This window comes from Cnephaeus nilssonii (assembly GCF_951640355.1).
Source record: "Cnephaeus nilssonii genome assembly, chromosome: 16".
In the NCBI taxonomy this organism is placed as follows: domain Eukaryota; kingdom Metazoa; phylum Chordata; class Mammalia; order Chiroptera; family Vespertilionidae; genus Cnephaeus; species Cnephaeus nilssonii.
This window is the reverse complement of record NC_137087.1, coordinates 35282540-35309539: the sequence shown is the minus strand read 5'-3', so window position 1 is coordinate 35309539 and position 27000 is coordinate 35282540. Positions and strand designations below refer to the sequence as shown.

General features: G+C 39.0%; 1 protein-coding gene and 1 long non-coding RNA gene across 3 annotated transcripts in view; one reads left to right on the top strand and one right to left on the bottom strand.

Moving 5' to 3' along the window:
* Positions 1–449: 449 nt before the first annotated feature.
* LOC307112982 lies at positions 450–18271 on the bottom strand. 2 transcript variants are annotated; one of them, XR_013814777.1, is made up of 4 exons: positions 18195–18271; positions 14572–14665; positions 732–813; positions 450–629 (listed from the first exon to the last, which is right to left on the bottom strand). It is a non-coding gene; the product is annotated as an uncharacterized lncRNA (long non-coding RNA). The 2 variants fall into 2 exon arrangements; XR_013814776.1 differs by having other exon boundaries at positions 450–813.
* Positions 18272–18378: 107 nt separating this feature from the next.
* ATAD1 (ATPase family AAA domain containing 1) overlaps positions 18379–27000 on the top strand; it is a 36856-nt gene continuing 28234 nt past the window's right edge. The window contains exons 1-2 of the mRNA XM_079794250.1: positions 18379–18528; positions 22235–22410. Of these exons, the coding sequence (XP_079650376.1) occupies positions 22249–22410 (162 nt within the window). The 5' untranslated portion in view covers positions 18379–18528; positions 22235–22248. The remainder of the gene's footprint in view (positions 18529–22234; positions 22411–27000) is intronic.

Below are 27000 nucleotides of genomic sequence, written 5' to 3'. Positions count from 1 at the left end.
TTCTGGTATGAAGGCAGGAGAGAGAGGTGGGAGAGGGTATAGGCCCGCATCTCTGCTTCCCTTTCTTACACGAATAGTTGTGCCTATTGGCTCTGAATTTTCCCCCCCAAACCTAAATTGCAAAATAATAAAATATAATTGGTTAACACTAGATAAAAGTGGTATGAGAAGAAGCAGCAATACAGAGAAGTTTATTCTTGTAATACATGCATGTGCTTTAAAATTCCCAGGGGCTCACCACCACCTGTCCCCAGATTAATGTCTCTTTTTTTTTCCTTTTCTTTTCCTCTTTCCATTTCTTCCTCTTCTATTCATTTACAAATATACATACAAACAAAGGACAATTGAAAGAGAGGGCTAGGAGAAAGTTGCTAATGCTTTGTTTAAAACCTCTTCCCCCTCTACTATGGTTTGAAGGTTTGTGCCCCCTGCTTCCCCCAATTCTTATGTTGAAACTTAACCCCCAAGGTGATGATATTTGGGGATGGGGCCTTTAGGAGGTGATTAAGTCATGGGGCAGAGCCCCGAGGAATGGGATTAGCACCCTTTTCCCACTCCATAGGAGGCCTTCACTAGACACAGAAGCTGAGGATGCAAGTACCGTGATCTCAGATTTTCAGCCTCCAAACCTGTGAGAAATAAATTCCAGTTGTTTAATGCCACCCATGGTATTCTGTGATAGCGACCAGAACAAACAAAGACATTTCTGTTCTACCCTTCCTTCTACTTACCTTTCTCCTGTCCTCTTTCTTGCCATTTTCTTTCTTCCTATTCCCATTTTCCTCCTCTTCACCTCTATGTTTAAAGATTCTCCTTGTTAATGTACAAGAAACTGATATAAATGGGAGGCCAGGTGAGAAGGTGACATTTACAGGACAGCCAAGTTACACAGCTTCAAGGGACAAAACTCACATTGTATGTGATGCTGTTATTTCATGCTTTTTTATTTTTCAATAACATTAATGTAGCATCTTTAATTTATACTTAATTTTTAAAAACCTAACCTCAGTGGCCCAATGGTGGGCCACAATTTAATTCCATGATTCCACTTAATAATACATAAAGCAGTTCTAGACCCTACCCAGTTATGTTTCTTATTAACAATGTTCTAGGATTAAAAAATAAGTTAGAAAGATACTCTCCTTGTGATTTAGGTTTTCTGTCTTGTAGGAACATCAGAAAGAATACCACAGGCCCGGCTGGTGTGGCTCAGTGGTTGAGCATCGACCTATGAACCAGGAGGTCATGGTTCAATTCCCGGTCAGGGCACATGACCAGGTTGCGGGCTCCCCAGTGTAGGGTGTGCAGGAGGCAGCCAATCAATGATTCTCTCTCATCATTGATGTCTTCCTCTCTAAAATCAATAAAATTTTTTTGGAAGGAAGGAAGGAAGGAAGGAAGGAAGGAAGGAAGGAAGGAAGGAAGGAAGGAAGGAAGGAAGGAAGGGAACCACAGAAAAACCGAACATTGTCAGACCTAGGTTAGAAATGTTATCTTTTCTAAATACAATACCTTGAGTTTTCTTTTACGGATGTTTGCTACTTAATTTTGCTTAAATGTTTTTCATTTCTTACAAGATATACCAGTTGTATATTCCAGGAAACCCTAGAGGAAAAGGATGTCTATAAACAAAGATCATGGTACTTAAAAATTAATTTGGGAATATGTCAAATTTTTAACATTAATTTCATGAAGCCAGGGAACTGAAGAAAGCTAATAGATACAAACAGTATACTTTCTAAAGGGGAAAAAACGCCTACCTCATTTACCTAGCTCTAAGCCATACATAATCTGATCTAAAATTTATTTTCTGGACATAGTACCTTTGTCCTGGCTGCCACCAGTGTGCAACCCCAGGCCATTCATTGGCTGTTATAGCTCACAGGACCCCTCTTTTCCTGAATCACATGTTGAAACAAGTAAGAGTGTTATTGATGGAAGTGGAGTTCTTGGGGTGCCATGAGGAAAAGAGTTTCCTGAAGTCCCAATGGGAAGACAGGGTTTCTTGGAAAGCTTTATTGATGATGTAAAATTAAGAGGGGTTTCCCCTCCAAGGTCCCATCTCTGCCTGTGTTGCCATGGAAGAAGCCCAATCTTGTCTTCAGCAGGGCTAGAATTAAGGCCACTGCCCATAATTTCTGCTTCATATTAAAATACAGTCCAGTCCAGCATCTTGTGTGTGAAGTCTGCATGGGTATGGGCCACGTGGCTGCTTAAGGCCACATGGCTATGTAGAGAGAACAAGCAAATGCATGGTTGTGTGCTGGTCACAAAGCAAGAGTGGAGCAAGAGAACAAGAGAGAGTAAACTCTTCATCTGGGTATTTTAACTTTCGAAGATTTCATGAATTTCTGATGGGGTCTAGTCCCTAGACTATCCACTGTTCTCCAGGCTAGGCTGACAGACAAGCACCTTCCCTAGTCACCCCGACTTCACTGTATATGTGCCCATCTCCCCCTTTGTTCGATCCCTTCCCCCAGTGATCTGCAAAGAATGGACCTGTGGTTCCCTGGGGAGCATGAAGCTGTAGCTTCCTGGTGAAGCTGCCCAGATGACCATGCTTGTAATGTCTGGCCTCCTCTTTGCTCTCTTCCTATATTAATATTAACTAGCTAATTATGACTATAGGAGGAAGACTGTTATTAAGATGTGTCTTATTATTAATGTGTTCTTATGGACTTACTGTCAGATATTATATTTTAAGTCTTTATAATGATTTTTAAAATAACTTGTAACTGTAAAATAGGATTGTCTATGTTTCAAATCTTGTTTATTTCATAATGTTCAGGCATTTGTCCTATTCACCAGTTAACTTTTCCTTATTTAAATTTAGCATATTAAATCTTCTCAGTCTTTAAAGGAGAATTCTCCTGCCTGAGAATGACCATTATTCTATTTTTGAAATGCATTGTCCTTTTCAACTACATCCAGAAATTTGCAAACCAGAAAATTTTTGCCCTAAGAGTAAGCTACCTTAGTATTTTACTTACCTTGGTAGCTTACTTGGCTTGGGCTTGCTATCAAAATCTAGGTCAAGCAATCCTGACTCCTAGTTTTCTCAAACTGAACAAACTACTTCTAATAACTTCTCCACTAGACATCTGCTTATTTTACAATTAACAGAGGTTTTAAGAGGCCTTACAGGCATTTTTGCTTCAGGTCACAGAATGCAAATCAAGTACAGTGCCGTCTTTATGCCATCTTGGTTGATGTACACTAAGGATGCACTTTAGAGAAAGAAAGTCATGAATGAAAATACTCCCAGAGATTGTCACAAAGCAAATTATAGAAATAAATTAAGTATATCTTAGAACTCTGGTGGGTTACTACTCATTGGTCACCAATTATTTAAAGAAAGTGACCATGGTCTTTTCCCAAAGTTAGAAACCTCCTATGATTCACATACACGGACATTCAGAGGGACTTCTCCTGAGTCCTTGAGAGATACAGCAATGTTATCAGTGATGTTGGTTCCGTGAAAGAGGCACACAGCTTAGGAGACTCAACACTAGCAATTCTTTTACTTGAATATGAACCTGAGTAGTGGTCATCAAACTTGAGAACTGAGGAACTCAGAGAGTGTTAAGGAGATCAATTCCAGGCCTTTAACTTCCATACACACTCCCTCCTAAATCTCATTTACCTGAGAACCAGTGTAGTTGAGTGGCTTTCATGGTGGGGCTAATCCCCACCTTCTCTTCCTCTGACTTTAAAAGAGAAAGGTGTAGCTCTCTCCTTCTGAATGCTAAAACAATTTACTGCCCCACAGTGTAAAAACCTGCAAGGAGCTAAAGAGAAACTCTGAAATAATGATGTTAATGTTGAAAAGCTGAGTGATACTACTGAGTAACAATCCCTTTTGAAAGTTAGATTGCTTAACATTACTAGTTTTCTAGTAAATTGAGGGAAAACCTATTCAAACGGTCCACTAATAATCATTGAAAATGAGATCACTAAGTATTGTATAGCATTTAATTTGGAAAGCTTTCAACTAAATAAATGACATCACTAAAACAATTCCTTTCAATTGTCATCTACTTACTTCTGTAAACAATATTCCTCAGTGTTTACAATATAAAGCAAAAACTAGGGATAAACGGATGCTGAACCTACTTCCTAGAAATAAGTAAAATTCATTTATGATATACAAACCAATTTCTTCAAAGCTCCATTGATATTTTATGTTAAATATTTGTCAATATTTAAAATTATTTAACTGATCAATTATGAACTAGGAATAATTGATGATAACTCTACTCAGAAGAATTATTAACAGGAGTAATATGGTCTAATGGATTTTACATAATTTAATTTAATTTTAATTTCTATATATAATTTGTTGCAGAAAAATATGATAGAATAATTGATCAGATATTCACACATAATGTATGTTACATCTAGATAAAAATTTGTGGCAGAAGTGTGAAGAAAATTCAAGTCCAAAGAAAAAAGGGAGGGATGAAAATTTCTCACTGTAAGGGAAGAGCTTGTTTATGTTGTTAATATTTTGATGGATAATGGTGAGTCTCAAATCACTATCACATTTATATTCCATTGGATGCCTTTAAGAATTCTACTTTTAAATGTTAATGTTTACATTATAAGGAAATTACTTCCTTAATAACTACTTAAGTTTATGATTCAAAAGTTTTATTCTAATTCTAAATTGTATAAGGAGGAAAGGTTCTTCCAAATTGTTTGCTAACAAAAAAGTTTAAAGTCCCCTGTGCTGGTGGAACTTCCATACATGTGCATAAGAAAACATATATATGAATGTTCATGACAACATTATTTTCAATAGCAAAAAGTTAGAAAGAACTTAAATGTCCATCAATATGATGTATAAAGAAAATGTAATATTTTCATGTGGTGGAATATTATATACCAGGTTGAAAGGAATAAATTAGATCAATTTATCCACATGGAAATATCTCAAGATTTAACAGACCCTAGTTAGAAATCTCATCCTCAGAATTACAGTGAGTTCATCTTTCTCTCATATCGTATCCTCTCACAACAAAGAAACCAGTCCAGGAAGCAGGAAGTCCACAGGCTGTGTGACATCACCCATACCTTGGCCCTGAAGCAGAGAACTTTGAATGGGTGTATAATATGATCATATCGCAGTTATGATCATGAACACTCCACAGTTGTCTGAGGCATTTTAATGACTACCCCAGGTGGGAGTGGAGGGGAGATTAAAAAGGGTAAGAGACCAAGGAGAAGAAAAAGATTTCCTCATTATCTTTTTGAAATCTCTACTTAAGTAGAAAGAGGAATTAGGTATTTATTAACTTTTCTAAGAAGGATGGATAGAGGAAATAATGATCTAGCAAATATCCAATGCTGAGATAAGCAGAAGTGACTCTTAGAAAGAAATTAAGTCTATGATAAATAAAATCAGAATTTAGGAGTTTATTTCTATAGGAAAGCAAAATCCATAATGCCCAGTAATGACAATTAAGTTTGTTGCCCATACATATGAATTTCATTCTTCTCTTTCTGTTTAGAGAAATCTACTTAAATATTTGAATACTTTGATGGTTAAATCCTATTTTCTCACTGACCCCAATATAAAAATTAGTGATAAAAAAAATGGAGAGGTAATAAGAGCAATGATGTTATCATTTCTGCAATTTTCCACCTCCAGGAATTTTCTCCCTAAGTTCCCAGTATTTTGCAAGTACTTTCCCAGAAGACTCATCCCATCCGTTCACTAGACATGCCCATACAGGTCCAAACCTCCCTGGTGAAGCAGCCTTCATACAAGTACTTCCACCAAAGGGAGAAAGGAAATGTTGTTGGATGGGTTGCATTCATCAACCCTCATAATGTATATGTCAAAGGAGGATGCAGGGTGGTAGCCCTGGACATAAAATTAAACTGGATTGCTATCAATTGATAAATATTTCCAACTTTTTGCTTCATTTAATACTTTCCTGTTACTCTATTCTTCTCTTTTGAGCACACACTAAAGCATTTCTTGAGTTAATTTATAAGAAACGCTTAATCTGAATCACTTTTAACTTCTCTATACACTACTCCCGCACTGCCTTACCCTGAAAGAAAGGTACTTCACATATGAATTATATTCAAATCATAAATTCCTAGAGAGGCTATTTAGCATGAAGGCTAAAAGCACCATTTCTGGAGCCAGATTGTCTGCTTTCAAATTTTGCTCTGCCACTTACCAATTGTGAGGTCTTTAGCAAGTTATTTCATCTTTTTGTATCAGAGTGTCCCCATCTGTAAAATGAGGATAATAATAGTGCCTACCTCATGGAGTTGTAATGGGGATTGAGGATTGTATTACTTAGAACAAGCCTGGCACATAGTAAACACTATATAAGTACCAGCCGTTAGCTGTTTTTGAATGCAGATACTAAATCTTATTCAATTTTTCTTTCCTGTTACCATCTCTGATACCTTGCATATTGTTTGACATATGGTAAGCTTTTAAGTAAATGTTGAATGAATGCTGAAGCACTATCAACAACTGCAAGGTAGAAGATGGTAGGAAAATAAGGATCTCCCAGTCCTTCAAGATGTCCCCAATAAACAGTACTTTTTGAATAATTTTATGTCTTTTATGGATATAATCTTATGCCATACCAGTGTTTCAGTTAAGCATTTTAAAAAGCTGCAATAGCCTCTAAGTCCCTAGAGTCAAGACTTGGTAATGAAATGGTCCAATCACATTGACCTGCCTCATGTTTCTCTTAAGTCACATGTCCAACATTGTGACATGGGCAAGAATGCACACAACCTTCCTTTTCCACCTAGTCAAAGTTCTCTGAGGGGGCCAGGTTCAGGAGATGTCACCTCCCCCATCGACTAGATAGCTTCCGGGATAATGTCCCCTGCAAATTAGAAGGATGCTAGTCCCAACTGAACTCTGCAAAGAGCAAATCAGTGCTGGCTTCTCAAGAACCAGCCTCATTCACCATTGTCAGAAGGTACAGTAACACTTGGGATCAAAACTTCTTCTAGACTCTCTGAACAGCTCCTAACTATATCTCAGTCTTCACTTAGTGAAGCTACACACACTTTCCCCTGAAATTTCTTAGCAGCTAAAAACAAAAAAAAAACCCTTTGTCCTTCTCACAATGCCTAGCCGTTTTGTACATATCAGATAAACATTCAGTTAAGTATTCATAAACTCAATGACTAAAAGACTACACAAGCTTTCAAACACATTCTTAAATATACAAAGATAACTTACCAGCTGGAAATAATTCTATCCTTAGATAATATCATACATATATTACATTACATTAACTTGTCATGTTATATAATCCTTTTCTTTCTATACTTTGTTATGGGATATTATCTGGAAAGACTTTAATCACAATTTCCATCTTTTGTTTCCCAAAGAAAACATCAACAGAGGAAATGTCAGACTTAGTTCATATTCTGTGCTCTGAAGTGGGGGTTGGAGAGGTTAGGGGGTGGGGCTGGAAGAGTAAAGCGGGGGGGGGGGGGGGGGGGAGCGCGGGTCTCTAAGGCCTTTTTATTTACAAAGCAAAGACAAGAATGTACCTTTTCCTCAGTAGCAGCATAAATAATAAAAATTCCCCGAAATGTACTCCTAATTTTAGATGAGGTGAACTTTTCTTTTTTAAACAAGTTTTGATGGAATTATAATTTTCTAGTACTTCTCCTTTAATTTTCTCTAAGATGAAAATAGCCAAATCACCACTGAGGTTTAATTTCACAAATTATTCTTATTAACTCTGGAACAATATGATGCTTTAATGAAACTCTAGTGTGGGAGAAGAAATTACTTATTCTAGAATAAGTAATATCCTTTTTATTCCTAAGTGAGCCAAGCAGCATTAAGCCATGTCTTCCGGTCAACAGTAGTGGAGCTAAAGCACGGCTCTGAGGAGGACAATATGGAGAGGTGTAATAGAAAAGGGAATGAAGCAAGCACACTAGGAAAAGATGGGAGACTGCGGTCCATAAAGGGATCAGCAGCTTCTTGAAATCCTGCTCTATTGATTAACCGAAGCTCATAGATGTAAAAAAAAAAAAAAAAAAAAAAAAAAATGTGAAGAAGGGAAAAAAAGGAATGGATGAGATGGAAAAGATTAGTGGGGGAAAAAGAGAAAAAGAAATCTATTTGGTAGAGAGCAATAGAGCATAACACAGAATTGCCTTAGGTAACAAAGCTCACTGATCTATTCTAGAGTCTTCAGCCCACTTAAGACAATAGCCTAGTTCTAGCCTCATTCCACTCCAATTATGAGAACTTGTTCTTTTTTTAGTTTCCAAGTACTTATTTACAGAAAGTATTAAAATATCTCACCTCTTATCTAAATCATTCAAATCAAATATATATATATATATATACACACACACACACACACACACAATGCCACTCAACTTACGTGGGCACAAGCTATCACATTCTAATTATTTTAGAAAAGCTATTTTAAAAAAGCAGAATGACTTCAAGCTCATATATTTGGCTAATAAAAATACCTTATACTTTAAAAATTCATAACAATTTTACAACAGAATAATTAGAGCATACTTCATGATGCTGTCATGGTAGGCTATGAAGTCAGGTTTAGGTAAAACTGCTGTACCCTTTCCTTGGAAACCTGGGCTTTTGATCTTTCAACATGTTTCTTTTGAAACAAAAAGGGCTCCTTGAGTTTGCTGACACCAATAGTATCCAGATCAATCAGGTGGATGTGGGAGAACCCAGTGAGCAAGAGGATCTAGAGGTGCTGACAGCGGATGCCGCCCCAGCCCATCACCAGCACCCGGCCCAGCCACAGTCTCAGCCAGCTCCCCTCGGCAGAGCCATGGCAGGATGACCACTTGTCCTTCATTTTGGTGGTCAAGTATTACTAGTGGTTTTGTTTACTTTCCCATATGAATTTATTTAAAACCATTATCTGCAAAAGATAAGCAAACTCCTTTATTTTCCTTTTGGGCAATACTATTTACTCAGAACTATATATTTGTTTGTTTTAAGATTTTTTTTTAATATATATTTTATTGATTTTCCACAGAGAGGAAGGGAGAGGGACAGAGAGAAACATCGATGAGAGAGAAACATTGATCAGCTGCCTCCCGCACGCCCCCCACTGGGGATGTGCCTGCAACCAAGGCACATGCCCTTGACCGGAATCGAACCTGGGACCCTTCAGTCCGCAGGCCGACGCTCTATCCACTGAGCCAAACTGGTCAGGGCTGTTTTAAGATTTTTTGCCTTTAATATATTTTTATTGATTTCAGAGAAGGGAGAGGGAGAGATAGAAACATCAATGATCATCATTGATCAGCTGCCTCCTGCATGCCCACACTGGGGATTGAGCCTGCAACCTTGGGCATATGTCCTAACCGGAAATCAAACTGTGACCTCCTGGCTCATAGGTTGATGTTCAACCACTGTGCCATGCTGGCTGGGCTCATTTCATATATTTAGCATGCTGTAAGTGAAAGAAATAGACTGTGGGCTTCTAACTATGTGTTTTATGAAGTAAGCTTCTCAAAGACAAAAAAAAATTTTTTTTCAATGGCCCAAATAGAAGTTAGGTCACTTAGCCTTGAGATTTTTGCAGTGAAACATTAAGAAAATTTAGTCAAGGGGACCAAGGACCAAACAATCAATTAGTAAATTAATTCAAAACATAGACATATCAAAAGATATATTGGAGGTGTCATAACTAAACATAAAAATATTATTTCGATTACTAAGGCTACCAATCTAGTTTTGGGGGATTGTTTTTGTTGTTGTTGTTTTGGTCTGTGTATTTCAGCTAGTATAACTGTTAATAAATCTTGTGGAAAATATATTCAGGTAGAACTATGGGGAAAAGTGGTGATTGAATTGGGAATATGTGGAGTCATGAATTTTTTTCATGACTATTTTGGCAATTGTCTTTGTCTATGCCATATAATACCATAGACTAGGTGGCTTAAACATCAGAAATTTATTATCTCACAGTTGTGTAAAGTGTGACGTCCAAGATGAAGGTGCTGGCCTATTCAGTTCTTGGTAAGAGCTCTCTTACTGGCTTCAGATGGCCACCTTCTCATTGTGTCCTCCTGTGGCAAGAAGGGAGGTTGGGAGGGTGAGAGAGTGAGTGAGTGAGAGCTCTTGTGTCTCTCTTTAAAAAAAAAAAAGTATGTTTTTATTGATTTCAGAGATAGGAAGGGAGAGGCAGAGAGGGATAGAAACATCAAGGATTAGAGAGAATAATTGATCAGCTGCCTCTTACAGGCCCCCTACTGGGGATAGAGTCTGCAACCCTGGCATGTGCCCTGACCAGGAATCAAACCATGACCTCCTGGTTTATAGGTTGATGCTCAACCACTGAATCACACCAACTGGGCATTGTGTCTCTTTTTATAAAGGCATTAATACCACCATGAGGGCCCATCTTCATGACCTCATCTAACTCTCGTTACCTCTGAAAGACTTCATTTCCAAATACCATCATATTAGAAGATAGAGCTTCAATGTATGCATTTTGTCCATAATAGCAATTAAAACATGACATATTATTCTAGTTCTAGGTAAGATGATAAAAGCACACTCTACCCTGTCTTTATCATTGAACGTAACTATTAAACTTGAATGGAACAGCCATGTGAGGACTCTGGCAGGTTAATAGTAGCAGGTGGACTGGGGAAGACGAAGACCAAAACACCACTGAATCAGCAACGAGTTTTGTGTGTGTCTGTGTGTGGTCTGGGCTTAAGGTACCCTGAAACTCAGAATGGACACTAGGCCACAGACAGAAAAAGCTCCAAGAGACGCCTTCCAGTTCTGGCTCCAGGAACAGGGAAAGCATCTTCTAATGCTCAGAGAGTATCATGGAAATCTGATAGTTTTTGTTCTTTTCAAGAGAAAAGATGCATGTCTCTCTCCTTACTCACTGTTGATTTGTTACTTCTCTGAGAGGGATTAGTTCCAAACTAACTAACTAGGATAGCAATAAACAATGAAATTAACAATAAGTTGGACTATGCAGAATAGATATGGAGTTTCTTACTTCTGAATTTACTTCCCAGAGAGTGACATTAAAAAAAAAAAAAAAAAGAGGTAAAATGTTTTTTCTCTTAATAAAAATAGCAAATAATCACATTAGTACTTCCCCATTCTTTCTCTTTGGCTAACTCACAATTAAAACATGATTCCTGAGAATCTATGTGAGTGTTTTCAGAATTTGTTACAGTAATCTCTCACCAACTGGGAGTAGTGTTGGTTACATTCCTGAAAAGTGCTATGTTAGATAAAACCTTCATTGGCAAGTTCAAGGTTTCACAGAAAATAGGGAATTTACAAGAAAATAAGACAATAAAATTGCCAATTAAGCAGAAAAGAATAATTTCCCTCAGTTGTTCATGAGCTCATGTTCTGAAAGCCATGATCTGCTGTGGAAGATGGGGGTTATGTTATATTAACCACACTTCTTTTTGTCAAGTTCTTGATGCAGCCCTTTCTGTATTGGTAAATAATGCTTTCTTGCATTTGCTTTCTCATTGGTATCATTTTTGCAAACCTTGATATAGTCTTAGTAGCCATTTGATCTTTCCAGAAGAGAAGGTCATGGTTTTCTAGGCCTGATCTCCTACTGGTACTCTTTATTTAGAATAGCAGACCTCCTCTACCATCTGACCATAAGATTTGGACAGGGGCGAAGATGAGGGTAGGGATAATTGTACTTAAGTTCTTTGAGATCACAAATTTTTAAATTTAGGTGTATGAATATGAAGCCATATTGTGACAAAACTATGATTGGCAAAATGGTATTTGACAAGAGATTATATATAATAATAAAAGCATAATATGCTAATTAGACCAGACATCCTTCTGGACATCCTTCCAAACGAGCTTCCTGACGAAGCCGAGGCTGCGAAGGAAGCCTGGTCCCTGGTGCCTGCTGGCAGCCACTGGAGGGAAGCCCGGGTCCCGGGTGCCAGAGCGAAGCCAGTGCCAGCAGCCGGGGGAAGGAAGGCCTACTCTTGCGTGAATTTCATGCATCGGGCCTCTAGTTACATATAAGTTCTTAGAAAGCTTTATACCTTTTTATTTTTTTTAATATATTTTATTGATTTCAGAGAGGAAGGGAGAGGAAGAAAGAGATAGAAACATCAATGATGAGAGAGAATCATTGATCGGCTGCCTCCTGCACTCCCCCTCCTAGGGATCGAGTCCACAACCTGGGCATGAGCCCTTGGCCAGAATCAAATCTGGGACCCTTCAGTTCGCAGGCCCACGCTCTATCCATTGAGCCAAACCAACCAGGGCGCTTTATACCTTTTTAATATTGTAATGTATACTCCGAAACCTAGAGTTCAAATTCAGCATTCATTAGTTGGATTCTGAAAGGAGGGGGGAAATCCAAAGTCCTCCCGTGCTCAGGTCAGAAGGAACAAATCACAGAACCATGAAATTATGAAGTTGATAGAACTCTCCCAGTCTCAGAGGAGGAAACCCAGAAAGGCTGCCTAACATGTGACAGTCACAGAGCTGGCCTGCTCAATCAGTACTGTCTTAATTGAGACTTTCTCAAATACTGTCCTCAACTACTTTGACAGAGGCTGTTTGTTCTTCACCTACTTGGCACGCTATACTTGGCAACACTCTTCTGTGTTGGGTACAGAAACAGAATTTGGGGATGATCATTAAAATGGAGTGTCATGGACCCCACCTTCCTATGGAATGAGGAGGAAATGTTATCCCCCTGCAGAGACTGTTAGTTGTCTTCTGTTGTTGGCCTATGAGTGTGAGTTCATGTGCTGGAAATTCTTACGATTCACTCAACTGAAGAAATATGCTTATTCACTCCCCCATGTCCCTCAAAATAACAACAACACACAAAACAAAACAGTCACTATATGTCATGACTTTAGACACCATTCACTTAAACTATTCCCTTTTACTTCCAAAATTCCCAAGGAGAGGGTAGGGGAAGGCTCTTTGAATACTAACATGTGAGGACATCATGATAATAAAATATAGAAAGCCAGTTTATCTAGCACAAGTAGAAAGGAATGATAGATAGCTTGGACCGTGGAAGATGTTGGAATTCTAATGCTGCTTTTATTTGTTTAAGAATCATTAGCATCTCCAGCTTTTTGCAAAACACCCTAGGGAATGAAAACACCTCAACCCCTTTGTCTCCTTTTCTTTACCACCCCCTTTTCTGAACCCTCCTTTACCTGAGAACTCAGAAGACAGAAAGAATTGGGTGTGGAGCATGCCTCTGGCACTGGGCCTTATATGGCATTGAAAGCTCTCAGAATGGGTCTGCTATTTAAAGTTAATAAGCAGCAGACTAGAAAGTGGAAAGGTTTGTGAAACTCTATCACACATGCTATTGTGAAGTTGAATGGAACTTTGAGCACTGCCAACTTAGTATACTTGATTTGTTTCCTGCACCTCTGTAACTCAAGTTACTGGCTTTTCTTGTTCTTTTTTTTTCTTTCTTCCTTTTCTTTTTCTTTCTTTCTCTCTCCTCCTCCTCACCCCTCCCCCCCCCCCCCCCCCCCCGCCCCGCCTTTGTTTTGCTTTTCTGTTTCCAAAACGGTAGGGAGAGTCATTTCAATGTTAGCTTGCTAGTGCACTACTTCTGGGCCTCTCTCTAAGGAGAAAGAAGAAGGTCTAGTAGATATTTCATTCTTAAAGATCTAAAACCAGCAAGTTTTGCTCTTGCCTTTGCCTTGGGAAGCCTGTGCTCAGTCTCTCAATAAGATATGTCATTTCTTTTGCTCAGTAAAACTCCTTCAATGTTAGGAGCATTTCCATGAGTGGCACATAGTCAATATTTTTAAAAAATGTGTTGTGCTCAAATGAATTAAATCTTGTATGAGGAATTGCAGCTCTGATGTTATGAGAGTCATGTGTTGCCCCCACCATCACCTGGAATCTATAGGAATGGGTCCTGAAAGGCCCCATTAGATATGTCAGATTAGGGGGAGTCAATTAATTAAAATATTTGTTAAGCCCCTCCTATGTCTTGGGCACCATCTTTTCTCAAGAAATTCACATCTGATAGAAGAGTAGAGAAACTTAGACCCCAATTATAATTCTGTGAGATGAGTACTATGCCAATGCTAAGTAGAGTGAGTTATGGAAGCTAACAAAATGGACACAGATTTGAGTGTACTTTAGTGTGCTTAGAGAATAAAAGATCTCTGCTTTTAGATTTTTAAAAATATATATTTTATTGATTTTTTACAGCGAGGAAGGGAGAGGGATAGAGAATTAGAAACATCGATCAGCTGCCTCCTGCACACCCACCACTGGGGATGTGCCCGCAACCAAGGCACATGCCCTTGACCGGAATCGAACCTGGGACCCTTCAGTCCGCAGGCCGACGCTCTATCCACTGTGCCAAACCGGTCAGCAAAGATCTCCACTTTTTATTGCACATTTTAGTTTTACTTATGCTTCAAGGTTACAAGTTATTCTGGTTACTAGAGAAACAGGCTTTCTGCAATCTTAATTTTTAAAATGTTAAGCACCAGCACACATCATTTTCCAAATACTTTCAAGGGCATTTTTCTAGAATCAGGTAAATGAGAGCAAGCAAGTGACCTACTTACAGTAAAAATGCTCCAGGTAATAAAGGTTGGGAAGCCAAGTGCATCCTGGAAACCACAGCATCTGGTCTTGTTTTATGCTTCATCTATCAATCTGCTGTTACAGGAATTGAGAATTAATGTTTCAACTACAGTACTGTTTCTTCTATTTCAGTTGGTGAATTTATATCTTTGTTATTCTTACTCAATCCCTCCCATCTCCTCTCCCATTAAAAAAAAAAAAAAAAAATGACAACAAAAACAAACCATTTGTGAAGGTCCCAAACAAATCCTACTCTTTATCTACTCCTTAAAACTTTTGATAATAAGCTACACTATAGTAAGGTTAGCAATTCCCTGTTTTGATCAATCCTGATTTTCCATAGATGTTATCATTTGAACAGTGTATTTTCAGTACTGTATTAAAGCTAAACAACAAAATGTTGCAGATTTAAAATAAATAAATTAAAAAATGTTTATTGGTAGCATTAACTGTAAAAGATATACAATTGGCAGCAGTGCCTGAAAAAAGAATTATGTAGCAATGTAAGAGTGTGAATTAGTACTACCCTGATAACATGAGAAAATTACATATATGCTCATTTTTACATAAGCATTTTAAATTATATGTAAAGTTTAAAAACATAAAAGCATGAAAAGTAGATTTACAACAGTATGTTCTTTGAACTTTGCTGTTGCATCTTTTAGCTCTCTGTGCTTTTTATAGAATGGAGCTATAATTTATCTTTCACTTCTTTCAATCTGTTGAAATTTTAATTTTCCATTATTTTTGCCTTGTTTCATCTTATTTCAATGGGAGCTTCAAGCATTTAATTTTGGTCTTTCTTAATGCTTTCATGGCTTCAGGTACAGCTTCATATTCTTGCTTTACTTTCTTTCTCCTCCCATTCAATTTAATGACTTGTCAAAATACTAATTATGGTTATTCTTTTCTGATGAAATATTTTAAAAAGAACCAAGGTTACCAAGTGACTATTATACTGACATAATTACTGCTATATAATTTTACCTATTTGTTGAAGTTCTACTCTTTCTAAATCACTGTCAAGCGAATCAGTTCTAAGGAGTAATAAATAGGGTCCAAAAATTTCAGATTTGTTTTTCCTTCCAGAGATTTTATTCCCATAACGAGTCTTCCATGCTTTGAGTTCTAGATGTATCCCAGCTGGCTTGATGGTTTAGCTGACCGGATAGGCTTTGGAGCGTGGGGCAATAGAGATTTTTGTGAAAATACATCTGAAATTCACTGACTAGGGTGGGATTATTCGAAGTGTGGTCCAAAATTATCTTTATCCAAATCATCTCAGGGGCTTATTCAAAATGCAAATACCTAGGCCCAAACCCAGAGCAGTTAAATGGGAACCTCTAAGGCACGAACCTGGAGATCTGCCTTTTTCTAAGTTGTCCAAGTCTGTATAGATCCATGGTGAAATTTGAGAACCACTAAATCTAAGGAATCCTTTTCCATTCAGGGTCCAGTGCATTGAATGACCTTGGCTACAAAGCAAACTAACCACACTCTCACCCAACTAACAAAAGCAAAGAAAAATTTAGTTCTATGGAGAAGTGGGGGTGGGGGGGGTGGGGGATGGGGCTGGGGAGAGAAACTTCCATAAACTGTTTTAAGAGGCATTCGTTTTAAAAAAAAAACTTTCTACAATAAATATAATAATTATTTTTAATACTTGATTCTAACAATCACAGAGGGAAGGCCCAGAAAGTCTACAAAAAAATCTGTTGTTATAGTTTCCTGATTAATATTACACCTAATGAATTATTTATTGAGCCCCTACTGTGGGCCAAATATGGTGTTTTGTGCTGCCAGTGATTATATAAAGCTATCCTGGGATGAAAAGCATATGTTCACTCTGTTCTATTCTAAAAGAACCTACTTGATTTAGTGGTTGCTGAAAATGAACATGTACGGTATGTGGAAAGGCAGTAATTGGATGTCTTTGGGCCTAGACATAGGGGGCTTCCTAAGGATTTGCTAAATGAAAATTAGGTCCAAAAGGTATAGCTATAGGCCCTTGGTTTATAACCAAGCCACTGAAAAAGGAATGAGAAGCAGCATTTATTTGGGGACATGTAGACTATTTATGGTCAGTTTTGATTACTTTATCCAACAATTTCCTTTCCTATGTAATCATACCCCAGTATTAGACAGATGAATTGGATATAAAACATGAACCACTTACAATAAGTTCCATTCTGATTGTCAGTGACTCCAATCAGTTTTTAAACTTTCACTCACCCACGTGGCCGGCCAGTGTGCCTCTGTGGTTGAGCGTAGACCTATGGACCAGGAGGTCACACTTCAATTTCCAGGTCAGGGCACATGTTTGAGTTCCCGGCCCATCCCCAGTAGAGGATGTGCAGGAGGCAGCCTACCAGTGATTGTCTCTCATCATTGATGTTTCTATTTCCCTCTCCCTCTCCCTTCCTATCTGCAATCAATAAAAATATATTTAAAAATACAAACATTCACACATCCCTATCATTCCATCCTTTCCCTTTAAAGCCTCATGATTTCGTCATTTCATTTTAACTCTTTCATCTAGATTTTAAAATTTAACTGGTATTAAATTACTATCTCAAAGACAATATATAAGTGTAGGGTTTGAATTAGACAAATCTAAGTTCCAATGAAACTTTGCCCCTTTTTAGATATACAAACTTAGGAAAGTTTATCTAAGCTTTAAAATTTGCTCATCTATAAAAGGAAGAAACTGATGGCTATTTTAGAGGTTTGTTTTGTGTTGTTGTTTTGTTTTTGAGAAATTTAGATTAGGGATGTGAATATTGCATGACACCTAGTACTGTCATTCAATAAACTGTAGCTATTATCCTCACTACAGTATCACAAGCTGGTAACAATGGCAGCATTCACTAACTCCAACCATGAGGCTGCAGAATTTTAGCCATCAAAGGTGACGCCTAAAACAGAGGGGCACACACTGCCTTCCTTAGGAGGGTAGGGAGAGGAACGGTCTCAGCACTTCAGTCTCACGGCCTCTATGTGAACAAATGATGCTACTTATACCTGAGGACAGTGTCTAATGTCATTTCGCCCCCTGGCAGTATGTTTAGGACGCTCTGGCTTTCAGGTTTGCTCCCTTGGGACCTCGGGTGTCACGTCTCTCATTCTGGAAAGGGGAAGGGGTAAAGAAAAAGGGAAGTCACCGAAATGCAAAACCTGCCACCAGATGCCCGGTTCTGTCCTGACTGCCGGGCCTGCCTGGGTGGGCTGCACAATCGTTCCGCCGTGAGATTTTCAGGCGCCACCCCCAGGTGGAAGGAGGGTGAGCTCACCCTAGAAACTGAAAGGCAGATGGCGAGGGTTGGCCGAGCGCGGCAGCGCTTTGGCTTAAAGCACAGAACAGTGGCGTGCGGGTTTGCTCGGGGGAGAGGGGGAAGAGGGGCGGGAGTAAGCGTTAAGCAGGACTCGGGGAAGAACGTCTTTGCGGATGGCACCGAGCATTTCTTTGCACTCTCATGAAGGCTCCCCTATTTGTCTGTGTGGCGCCCGGAGCCCGCGAGCAGGGGAAGGTCTTTATGGGACCAGCACCTTCCCCAGTTCCCTAACCGAGACTCAACTGCTAAACGCAGCGCCTTGGCGGACCCACCGGCTTCGCGGAAAGCCTCCGTCCGGCAGTTCGCAGGTTAAGCGGCACCTGCGCGACCTCGTTGCGGGCCATTCCCAAAAACCGGAAGCGCGCCCCTCCCGGCGGACAGCCCGGACTGCGCATGCTCGGCGTGAGGGGGCGGGCCGCGCCCTGCCGGAAGTGTTCTCTTCCAGGCGGCGTTTCCTTCCCGTGTGACCCTAGCTGAGGGCTCCTGCTGCCGGTGTTCTTGCACTGGGGTTAGTAGCGGGTTCCGGCGGGGCCTCGTGGTGCGGGCGCGGGATCCCACTGAGCTCCTTCAAGGACCGGCTCGGAGCTGGGAAGCCCAGCAAGAAAGGTCAGCTCTCCTTCTTCCATGTCCCACCTCCGTGTCGCCCCCCAGCCTCCCCCAACCCCGGGTCTCCAGCGGATTAACCTCCAAGGGCGTCCCCGGCCTCGCCTTGGCTTCCCGCCCGGCCTAGGCCCTCGGGTCCCTGCGAGAGCTGTTCCCAAGAGTTATGCCATTTCCTGCAGGGAATCTGTAGGCATCGGGGTCACTGCTCGGGCTTGGGGTCGTCCCGGGCGACCTCAGAACCGGGGTCTTAGCAAAGGCGGCCGGGGTGAACGGGGTCTGATAGTTGCAATGGCACTGATACCACCGAGTGCAAAAGCGGAGGTGATTCTTAAGGCCTGGGCACCCTTTCGCTGAGGATGATGTTAATTATAACCTGTCCTTTATGTGAAGGTTGGCAGTCTTTCGCTGACATAGCCATGTGTTCATTGGACCTTGATGTCTGCGAAACTGGGACTTTGGGGTTGAGGAAAAACTTTGTAAAACACTGCCCTGGATCAGGAGAGAAATACTGTAGTGTGAACGCTATCCTCAGACCGTAACCTGTCAGTAAACTGGTCATTGACAAGGTAGTGCGATTTCAAAGGTTTCTACCCTGAAATGGAGAACTCTTTAACATGAACAACTATCTGGTGTCATGTTTCCCTAGCAAATAACAGAATTGCAGTGTTTTTCTATATTTCTTAGTTGTACAGAGCACCATCTGTGTTTAGGTACATAAATGTGTGCCGTGTCGTTGATCCTAATGTTTATACAAGGTTGAAATACATTCCCTACGGCTGTATGCCTATGCAGCTTTTATTGTCAACTCGGCTGTAATAGTATTGTTACTGTAACGGCCTTCCATTGCAGGCATATCAATGTCATATGAATGATAGATCAGTGTGCAATAAAGTATATACAGTTACAACCTACAAGTAGAAGTTTCAGTTTCATTTCAGGATTTTGAGGTCATTTTAAAAGATGGATTGCTATTTTAGAAATGACCATGGGTCTGGACTACTACTGTATTACAGCTGATGATTTAATTATAGGAAATATGTAGTTAACAGGTCTTGCATGTTAATGTTTTTTTTATAGGATTAAAATTGTTACTATCTGGATGATTGGGATGTACTGATAACAACTGTAGTTATTCATGTAGTTCAGTGAACATCCAGTAGATGGCAGTTTTTTTTCACTACTAAATCAAACTTTAAATAAATGAAAACCTTTTATTCAAACATCTCTAGTTTTCACAGATTGTTAAGTTAAAACCCTTATTTTGCCTACTGGTTTATTTTCATCAATGAATAGTGTCCCATTTAATGATACCACATATCCTATCCAACTGCATTTTCAAATTTACTCTGTTGGAATAAAGGCTAAAAAAGTCAAATTTTCACATCCTATAAGAAGGGGAATATTCTTAGCCTATTTATAGAAATTTATGCTGATGGAAGAAAGCACACTTTATTATAAGAGGAGACATTTTAATTAGGTGGCTTCTCCCTACCTCCATTAAAAAAACAATTAATGTAATAAGACTGCACATTCCTTGAGTAAAGTAATTGTATCTTATCCGTTATTACATGTCCAGTATATAGTAGGCATTATGTATGTTTAATAAGTGCTTTATGGTATGAATTAAATAAATCATTTAGCATTTCTAGGCCCCAGTTTCTTCCCCCACAATGAAGGCTTTCAATTATTTAGTTAAATTTAAATTAAATAATGTCATATTGTAAAGTGAATGGCTTCTAGTAACGGAGAAGTTAAGTCAATGGAACCCTTGACTTCTCTTTGAAAGTCATTAAGAAATTGGGCAGCAATTGTGTTGGAATGATTGAATGGGAGGTTTTATGAGGTTGCAATTTATTGGTTAAATAATTATTGAATAGCCTCTTTTTTTGTATGTGACAGTTATTAAAATGGGTAAAATATAAATCTTGTTTATAAGGATTTAAACCAAAGGTCCTCAAACTTTTTAAACAGGGGGCCGGTTCACTGTCCCTCAGACTGTTGGAGGGCCAGACTATAGTTTAAAAAAACACAACTATGAACAAATTTCTATGCACACTGCACATATCTTATTTTGAAGTAAAAAAACAAAATGGCAAAAACACCCGGCGGGCTGGATAAATGTCCCCGGCGGGCCGCATGTGGCCCGCGGGCCGTAGTTTGAGGACGCCTGATTTAAACTCTAGTTGAGCAGACTCAATATCACATAAGTTAAATAATACAACCAAATGAATAATATAGAGGATTAGTGTGATCTGAAAGCCTTCATGGAGCATGTGAAGTTTTTGAAATTTGGTTAGAATTTGACTAATCCTAGTTGAGTGGGGAGAAATGGCCCATCCAGGGCAGATAGGCTGGAGGGATAATACTTGGGGCATTTTCAGATCCTAGTGACACCAGCTATTGAGAATTCCTATTAAGAAGTGGTGAGAAGTAAAATGCTTAAGATACTCTTTTGGGGCTAGGTTAGAATAGTCTTTAATAGTTGGTATTCCTGTAAATAAAGGGAAAGATTTGAGGTCTTTTTATTAGGGAGGAGTATATATACTATTGAATGGAGGGGAGGTATCTAAAAGGAATTTCAAAATTGTGGGCACTATTTTAGAGGGAGCGACATGAAGAGGATCTTTAATTGAGTAGTGATAGTGAGAAGAGAAATAATTTTTAGAGCTGGAACGACCTGCAGTACCTAATTTTTACCTGTGGCTGAGCCATTTGTACAAATTCTGATTTATTCCCTTTCACATGAATGCAATATATATATTTTCTTTGTATTTTTTCCCCTGGTCATATAGCACTCAGCACATTTCTGTGCTGAGAGTATAAAGTGTTATTTGAAGCCGAGACCCCATCTCCCAAAATGTGATAGTCACATTGTTCCCAACAAGGTTATTCTTCTGGGTAGGCATTGCCTTTGACAGGGGTGTGCATGCCTTCTGTACTAGTATGCCTAGCTATGACTGATGTAGCTGTTCAGAGATACATGTAAAAATAGGTTCATTGCCTTCCCCCCTTCCCCCACCTCTTGGGTGTGAGCTGTATTTTTGTGGTTCAAAAATATTTGAAGATTCTGTTGCTTCAGATTTAGCTGGGTTTTAGGAAGCAATAGTATATATAGCTCAAAAATTGACACTTATTAAGGAAATGGCATGTTTAAATTTAAGCAGGCCTTGAGGACCTTTAAAAGTAAATATTAGGAAGTAGTGAGTTCACAATTTGAATTTTACTCAAAAATTACCTGGTTTACATTATACTTAATGGAAACAATTCTTACCATCACATTAGTAAAGTATTTCATTTTTGGGCTGCCTTTCTTCAGTTAGATTAGTGTTATAGTCATTATTTTTCTAGACTCTGAAATTATAGTTATTTTAAAGCTGTTTGAAGAGTAAATAAGTACCTTAAGATGTTTATTGTATTTTTCAAATAGAATTATTCTCTACTTAAATTATATGAGCTTTTAGGGAAGTTCATTAAAATTCTAGTAAATTAACCTCAGTTTTTAATTTGTCCCTTCAGTTTCCAAGGGGAGCTTAAAATGTGTTTGTTTACCTAACATTTAAAAATCCATTTCTCCTCAAAACAAAACACTTTTTAAAGGTAGGTAATGTTGAATTTGACTAGCAGTTCTTGTTGCTTAATATAAGGTTCTTACCAGCCTCCCAGTTTTTATGACTAGTTATTACTTATTGACATTTGTTTGTTTTTTAAGGGTTAACTGTCAAGATGGTACATGCTGAAGCCTTTTCTCGTCCCTTGAGTCGGAATGAAGTTGTTGGGTTAATTTTCCGTTTGACAATATTTGGTGCAGTAACATACTTTACAATCAAATGGATGGTAGATGCAATTGATCCAACCAGAAAGCAAAAAGTAGAAGCTCAGAAACAGGTATGAATAAAATATTTGAGGATCATTTTTCTTGTAGTTAGCAAATATTTTTCCATAAAACTAAGGATGTAGTAGAATTATAAGTTAAAGAGAAATTCTGTAAGATTTACATTAAAATATTTTTGTCATATTTCATTATTCCTAAAAATAATTGTTTCTCAAATACTTTTTGATATATAAGCAACTTTAGAACAGAAAATGATGAAGAATAAAAATATTATAGCATTTGGTTCTGAACATTCTCATTAGATTATTTTATGTCAGCTATTTGTTTCCAAAGGAATCTAGGTAAACTTTTTAAACAGAATAAACAAAATTTAATAAGGTGTATATTTTGCTTTGTTTGACATTTGAAATGTGGAGAATACTGACAAGTATTCAGTCATACATTTATAAACTACACTAATTTCTAATTAAAAAATTGCTTTAAAAATGTTAATATAAGTTGTAATTTTATTTTTCACCTATTGCCTCTTGTGGTGCTTTTCTCATTAGGATGATATATTTGTTTTGGTTCCTGTTTTTCTTTAAAAAACAGCCTTCAAGGAGTCTTTCAAATTTTTCTTGCTGCTTGGGGCAAGATGTTTTATTCATTAATTTTTAGATTTCTTCTGTGAATTTTGACCCTGTTGCATTCAATAAATCTTTATTGAGCTCCTAGCAAATGCTTGGTGCCAAGGATAAAAGATGAATAAATCTTGTTCTTTCAAGTGCTGTAGGTGTGAGAAATTGGGATATAAAGAAATGACTGTTTCACAGTGCTATGCATAGCTCTTAAATCAGTGAAAACTGTACTTTTATAATTACTGCTTATTGTATACTAGAGGCCCAGTGCACAAAATTCGTGCACGGTGGGAGGGTGTCCCTCAGCCCAGCCTGCACCCTCTCCAATCTGGGCCCCCTCAAGAGATGTCCAACTGCCCATTTAGGCCCGATCCTATCAGTAGGCAAACAGGCTGGCAGGGGAGCAGTTAGGGGGTGATCAGGCTGGCAGGCAGATGCGGTTAGGGGCAATCAGGAAGGCAGGCAGGCGAGCAGTTGGGAGCCAGCAGTCCTGGATTGTGAGAGGGATGTCCGATGTGAGAGGGATGTCTAAACGGGCAGTCGGACATCCCTCTCATAATCCAGGACTGCTGGCTCCCAACTGCTCGCCTGCCTGCTTTCCTGATTGCCCCTAACTGCATCTGCCTGCCAGCCTGATCACCCCCTAACTGCTCCCCTGCCAGCCTGTTTGCCCCTAACTGCCTTCCCCTGCAGGCCTGGTCACCCCTAACTGCCCTCCCCTGTAGGCCTAGTCCCCCCCAACTGCTCTCCCCTGCAGGCCTGGGTCCCCCCCAACTGCCCTTCCCTGCAGGCCCAGTCACCCCCAACTTCCCTCCTCTGCCGGCCTGGTCACCCCTAACTGCCCTCCCTGCAGGCTTGATCGCCCCCAACTGTCCTTCCTTGCAGGCCTGGTCCCTCCCAACTGCCCTCCCCTGCTGGCCACCTTGTGGCGGCCATCGTGTGTCCACATGGGGGCAGACATCTTATGTGTTGGAGTGATGGTCAGTTTGCATATTACTCTTTTATTAGATAGGATGTCTGAAAAGCAATTTGGACACTTGTGAGTTTGTTCCCCAAATTTGATTATAAACTAATTGACTCTGTCTAGATTATATCATCATATCAGTCAACTCATAGCTCTCTAGGAAGTCGGACTAGTGTGGATTTTTTAAAAAATGAATTTGTCTATGCCCACATGTACCCACATGTCAAACTAAGTGCAGCTCCATTCCCCCACCTGAATCATGAAAGTCATTTTAAGTCTGAGGTCAAATTATTGATTGTTGTGTTATTTAAAAATTTTTAAAGAGCAGAATGTGATTTTAAACACAATTTTGTCATTTATTTTCTTGGTTTCTAAGAGTGCTGGGATACACATGTGGAAGACATGTAGAAAGCCAAATATAGATATTTAAGTAATACATGAACACATTAAGCCTTTATTGAAAACTGTGTATATAGTATTGTTCAAAACATCAGGTACGTGAAGTATCTAATACCACATTTGTCATAGTGCCGTGGTAGGGAGAAAAGACTTGTTCATGACAATATAAATTATAGTCATAAGTAGATTATTCTGATTTCCTAATGAGTAGTGAAGACAGAAACTATGGCATTTACAAAAAGCATTCACTGATGATTGAGGCAATTGAGGATGACTTCATGAAAGATCCTGGCCTTGAATAGGCAAGGACAGTTTTAAGTAGAAAATTATGAACAGAATCATGATGGGGGTAGGAATAACAACACCTGTTAAACAGTAAATAGACTAGATGGGTTGGAATAGAGTGTTTATGCAACTAACTAGTAGAACTTGGAGGGAAAATTAAGGTACTAAATGATGGACTCTGAATATAAAGTTAGAGAACAAAGGTCTACTTTTTTTTTTTACTTAGTCATTTTGTTGGGTGAACAGAGGCTGATAAATGCCACAGCAGTTTAGAAGTTCAACTAAGATGGAGGCTGTGGGGGGTGTTTCTCTCTTTTCCACGTCCCGCACAGAAAAGGAAAACGGGTCAGGTTCCTGAGTGGAGGAGCTGGGGATTAAGAAATAAAAGAAAGAAAGAGACAAGACGCAGAAATAGATTTAAAAGCTGGGAGCTGGGTGGGATGCTGTCACTCTGATGGAGGGACAGACACTCACCACAGGTGACACAGCGCATTTATTTATCTTCCAAAATACAAGGGGGTTTCACCAGAAAACTTAGGATCAAAGGAGCTTGGGAAGGCCCAGGTCCTATTCATTCCCTCTTTCCCGGTGCTAGACTGGATTTACATCTCAAAGCCCTCTCCCGGGACAAAGGTAAGTCAGAAACTGATACACCCCCGCCTTCTCGGGGAGGGGGGTGGTGTAACCCGGACACGACTCTGCCAGTGCCTCAGGCTTAGCTGACAATTTAAAGAATGTCCATGTGCCTTCCCAGGGTCCCTCTACAGGAGGCGTGCTTTTTGTTAGGCCAGGAGCTATAGTTCTCTGTTACCCTTCCTTTTTTCCTGCTTTACTTCCATCTATTGAAATACGATATTGACCAGTTGGAGTCTTTTGCAGTGGTAAACCATTAAAAACTTTCGAGTCAGTGATGATATGGAAATAGTTCTGGCAAAGACCTAGCTAGAGTAAGGAGGTGAGAAAAGGAATGTAATGGGCAATAATAATAATAATAATAATAATAATGTTGGAAGGACTTTGTGATAAGAAAAGAAAAAAGACATCTTACAAATAAATCCAAGATTTGTCTGGTGTCCTCAAAGACTCATAATATCTTTAAAAATTTTTTTATTTATTGATTTTAGAGAGAAAGAGAAACATCAATTTGTTGTTCCACTTATTTATGCATTCATTGGTTGCTTCTTGTATGTGCCTTGACCCAGGGAGCCAACCCGCAACTTTTACATATTGGGACAACGCTCTAATTTTTTTTTATTTAAATTTTTTATTGTTTAAAGTATTACATAAGTCTCCTTTTTCCCCCATTGACCTCTCCCCGGCCGCCCCCACCCCCAGCACATGCCCTCAACACTCTTAATTTTTATTGAATTCAGAGAGGACGGGAGAGGGAGAGAGAGATAGAGAAACATCAATGATGATGGGAATCATTGACCAGCTGCCTCTTGCACGTCCCACACTGGGGATCGATCCCCATAACCGGGGCAAATGCCCTGACCAGGAAACGAACTGTGACCCCCCCTGGTTCATAGGTCGATGCTCATCCACTGAGCCACACTGGCTGTGTGACTCATGATATCTTTATAGAGCTTTAGAAACTGGTAGATAGGGCAAGTTTATGGGAAGATGACATTTGATTTGGACATTTTACCCAATAACTTATTTTCTAGAATTTTAATGTATGTTAGTGATAAGAGCTTGCACCTAATATATAAAGATAATTACTCAAATTCTTTGTTACTTTCTAATTAAGTACATTTTTAAAAGCTCTGTTTCAATGATTTCCTCTTTCTACACTTATACTTTAGCTGTGACCTCAGTAAAAGGTTTTTAACCTACATTTAATTAGTTGATCTCTCTTTTTTTATTCTTTATTTGTTAATGCCATCTCTTTCTAAAACTATTCTTCCAAAAGAACAACAACTTTAGTGATCTTTCAGAACCTGAATGAGTGTTTCTTCTCCTTTTCTCCATTTTCTCTTTCCCCATTTTAGGCAAAAATATTAGTTTACTATTTCCTATCCCACTTCTTAATTTTTAAAATCATACTTCACATGGAGAAAAAAAATGAAAGGATAAAAAATACTATGAAACAGTAAAAAAGATGAACATACAATGTAAGGGAAAATGTAAGCGTCCCTCCTACCTCTGACTCCTTTCATAACCCAGTTCACCATTTTCTGTCCATAGAGACAACTACTCGGAGAGACCCACTTAAATCCAAGTAAATGTTGGTGACTAGAGAATGTAATTGTCATTAAGCTGTAAATGATAAACCAACACAAGAGCATAAGCCATTTCTAGAGTAATTCAATCATAATTTTGTTTTTCTAGTTAAAACATTTTAGAAATAGCCCTAACTGGTTTGGCTCAGTGGATAG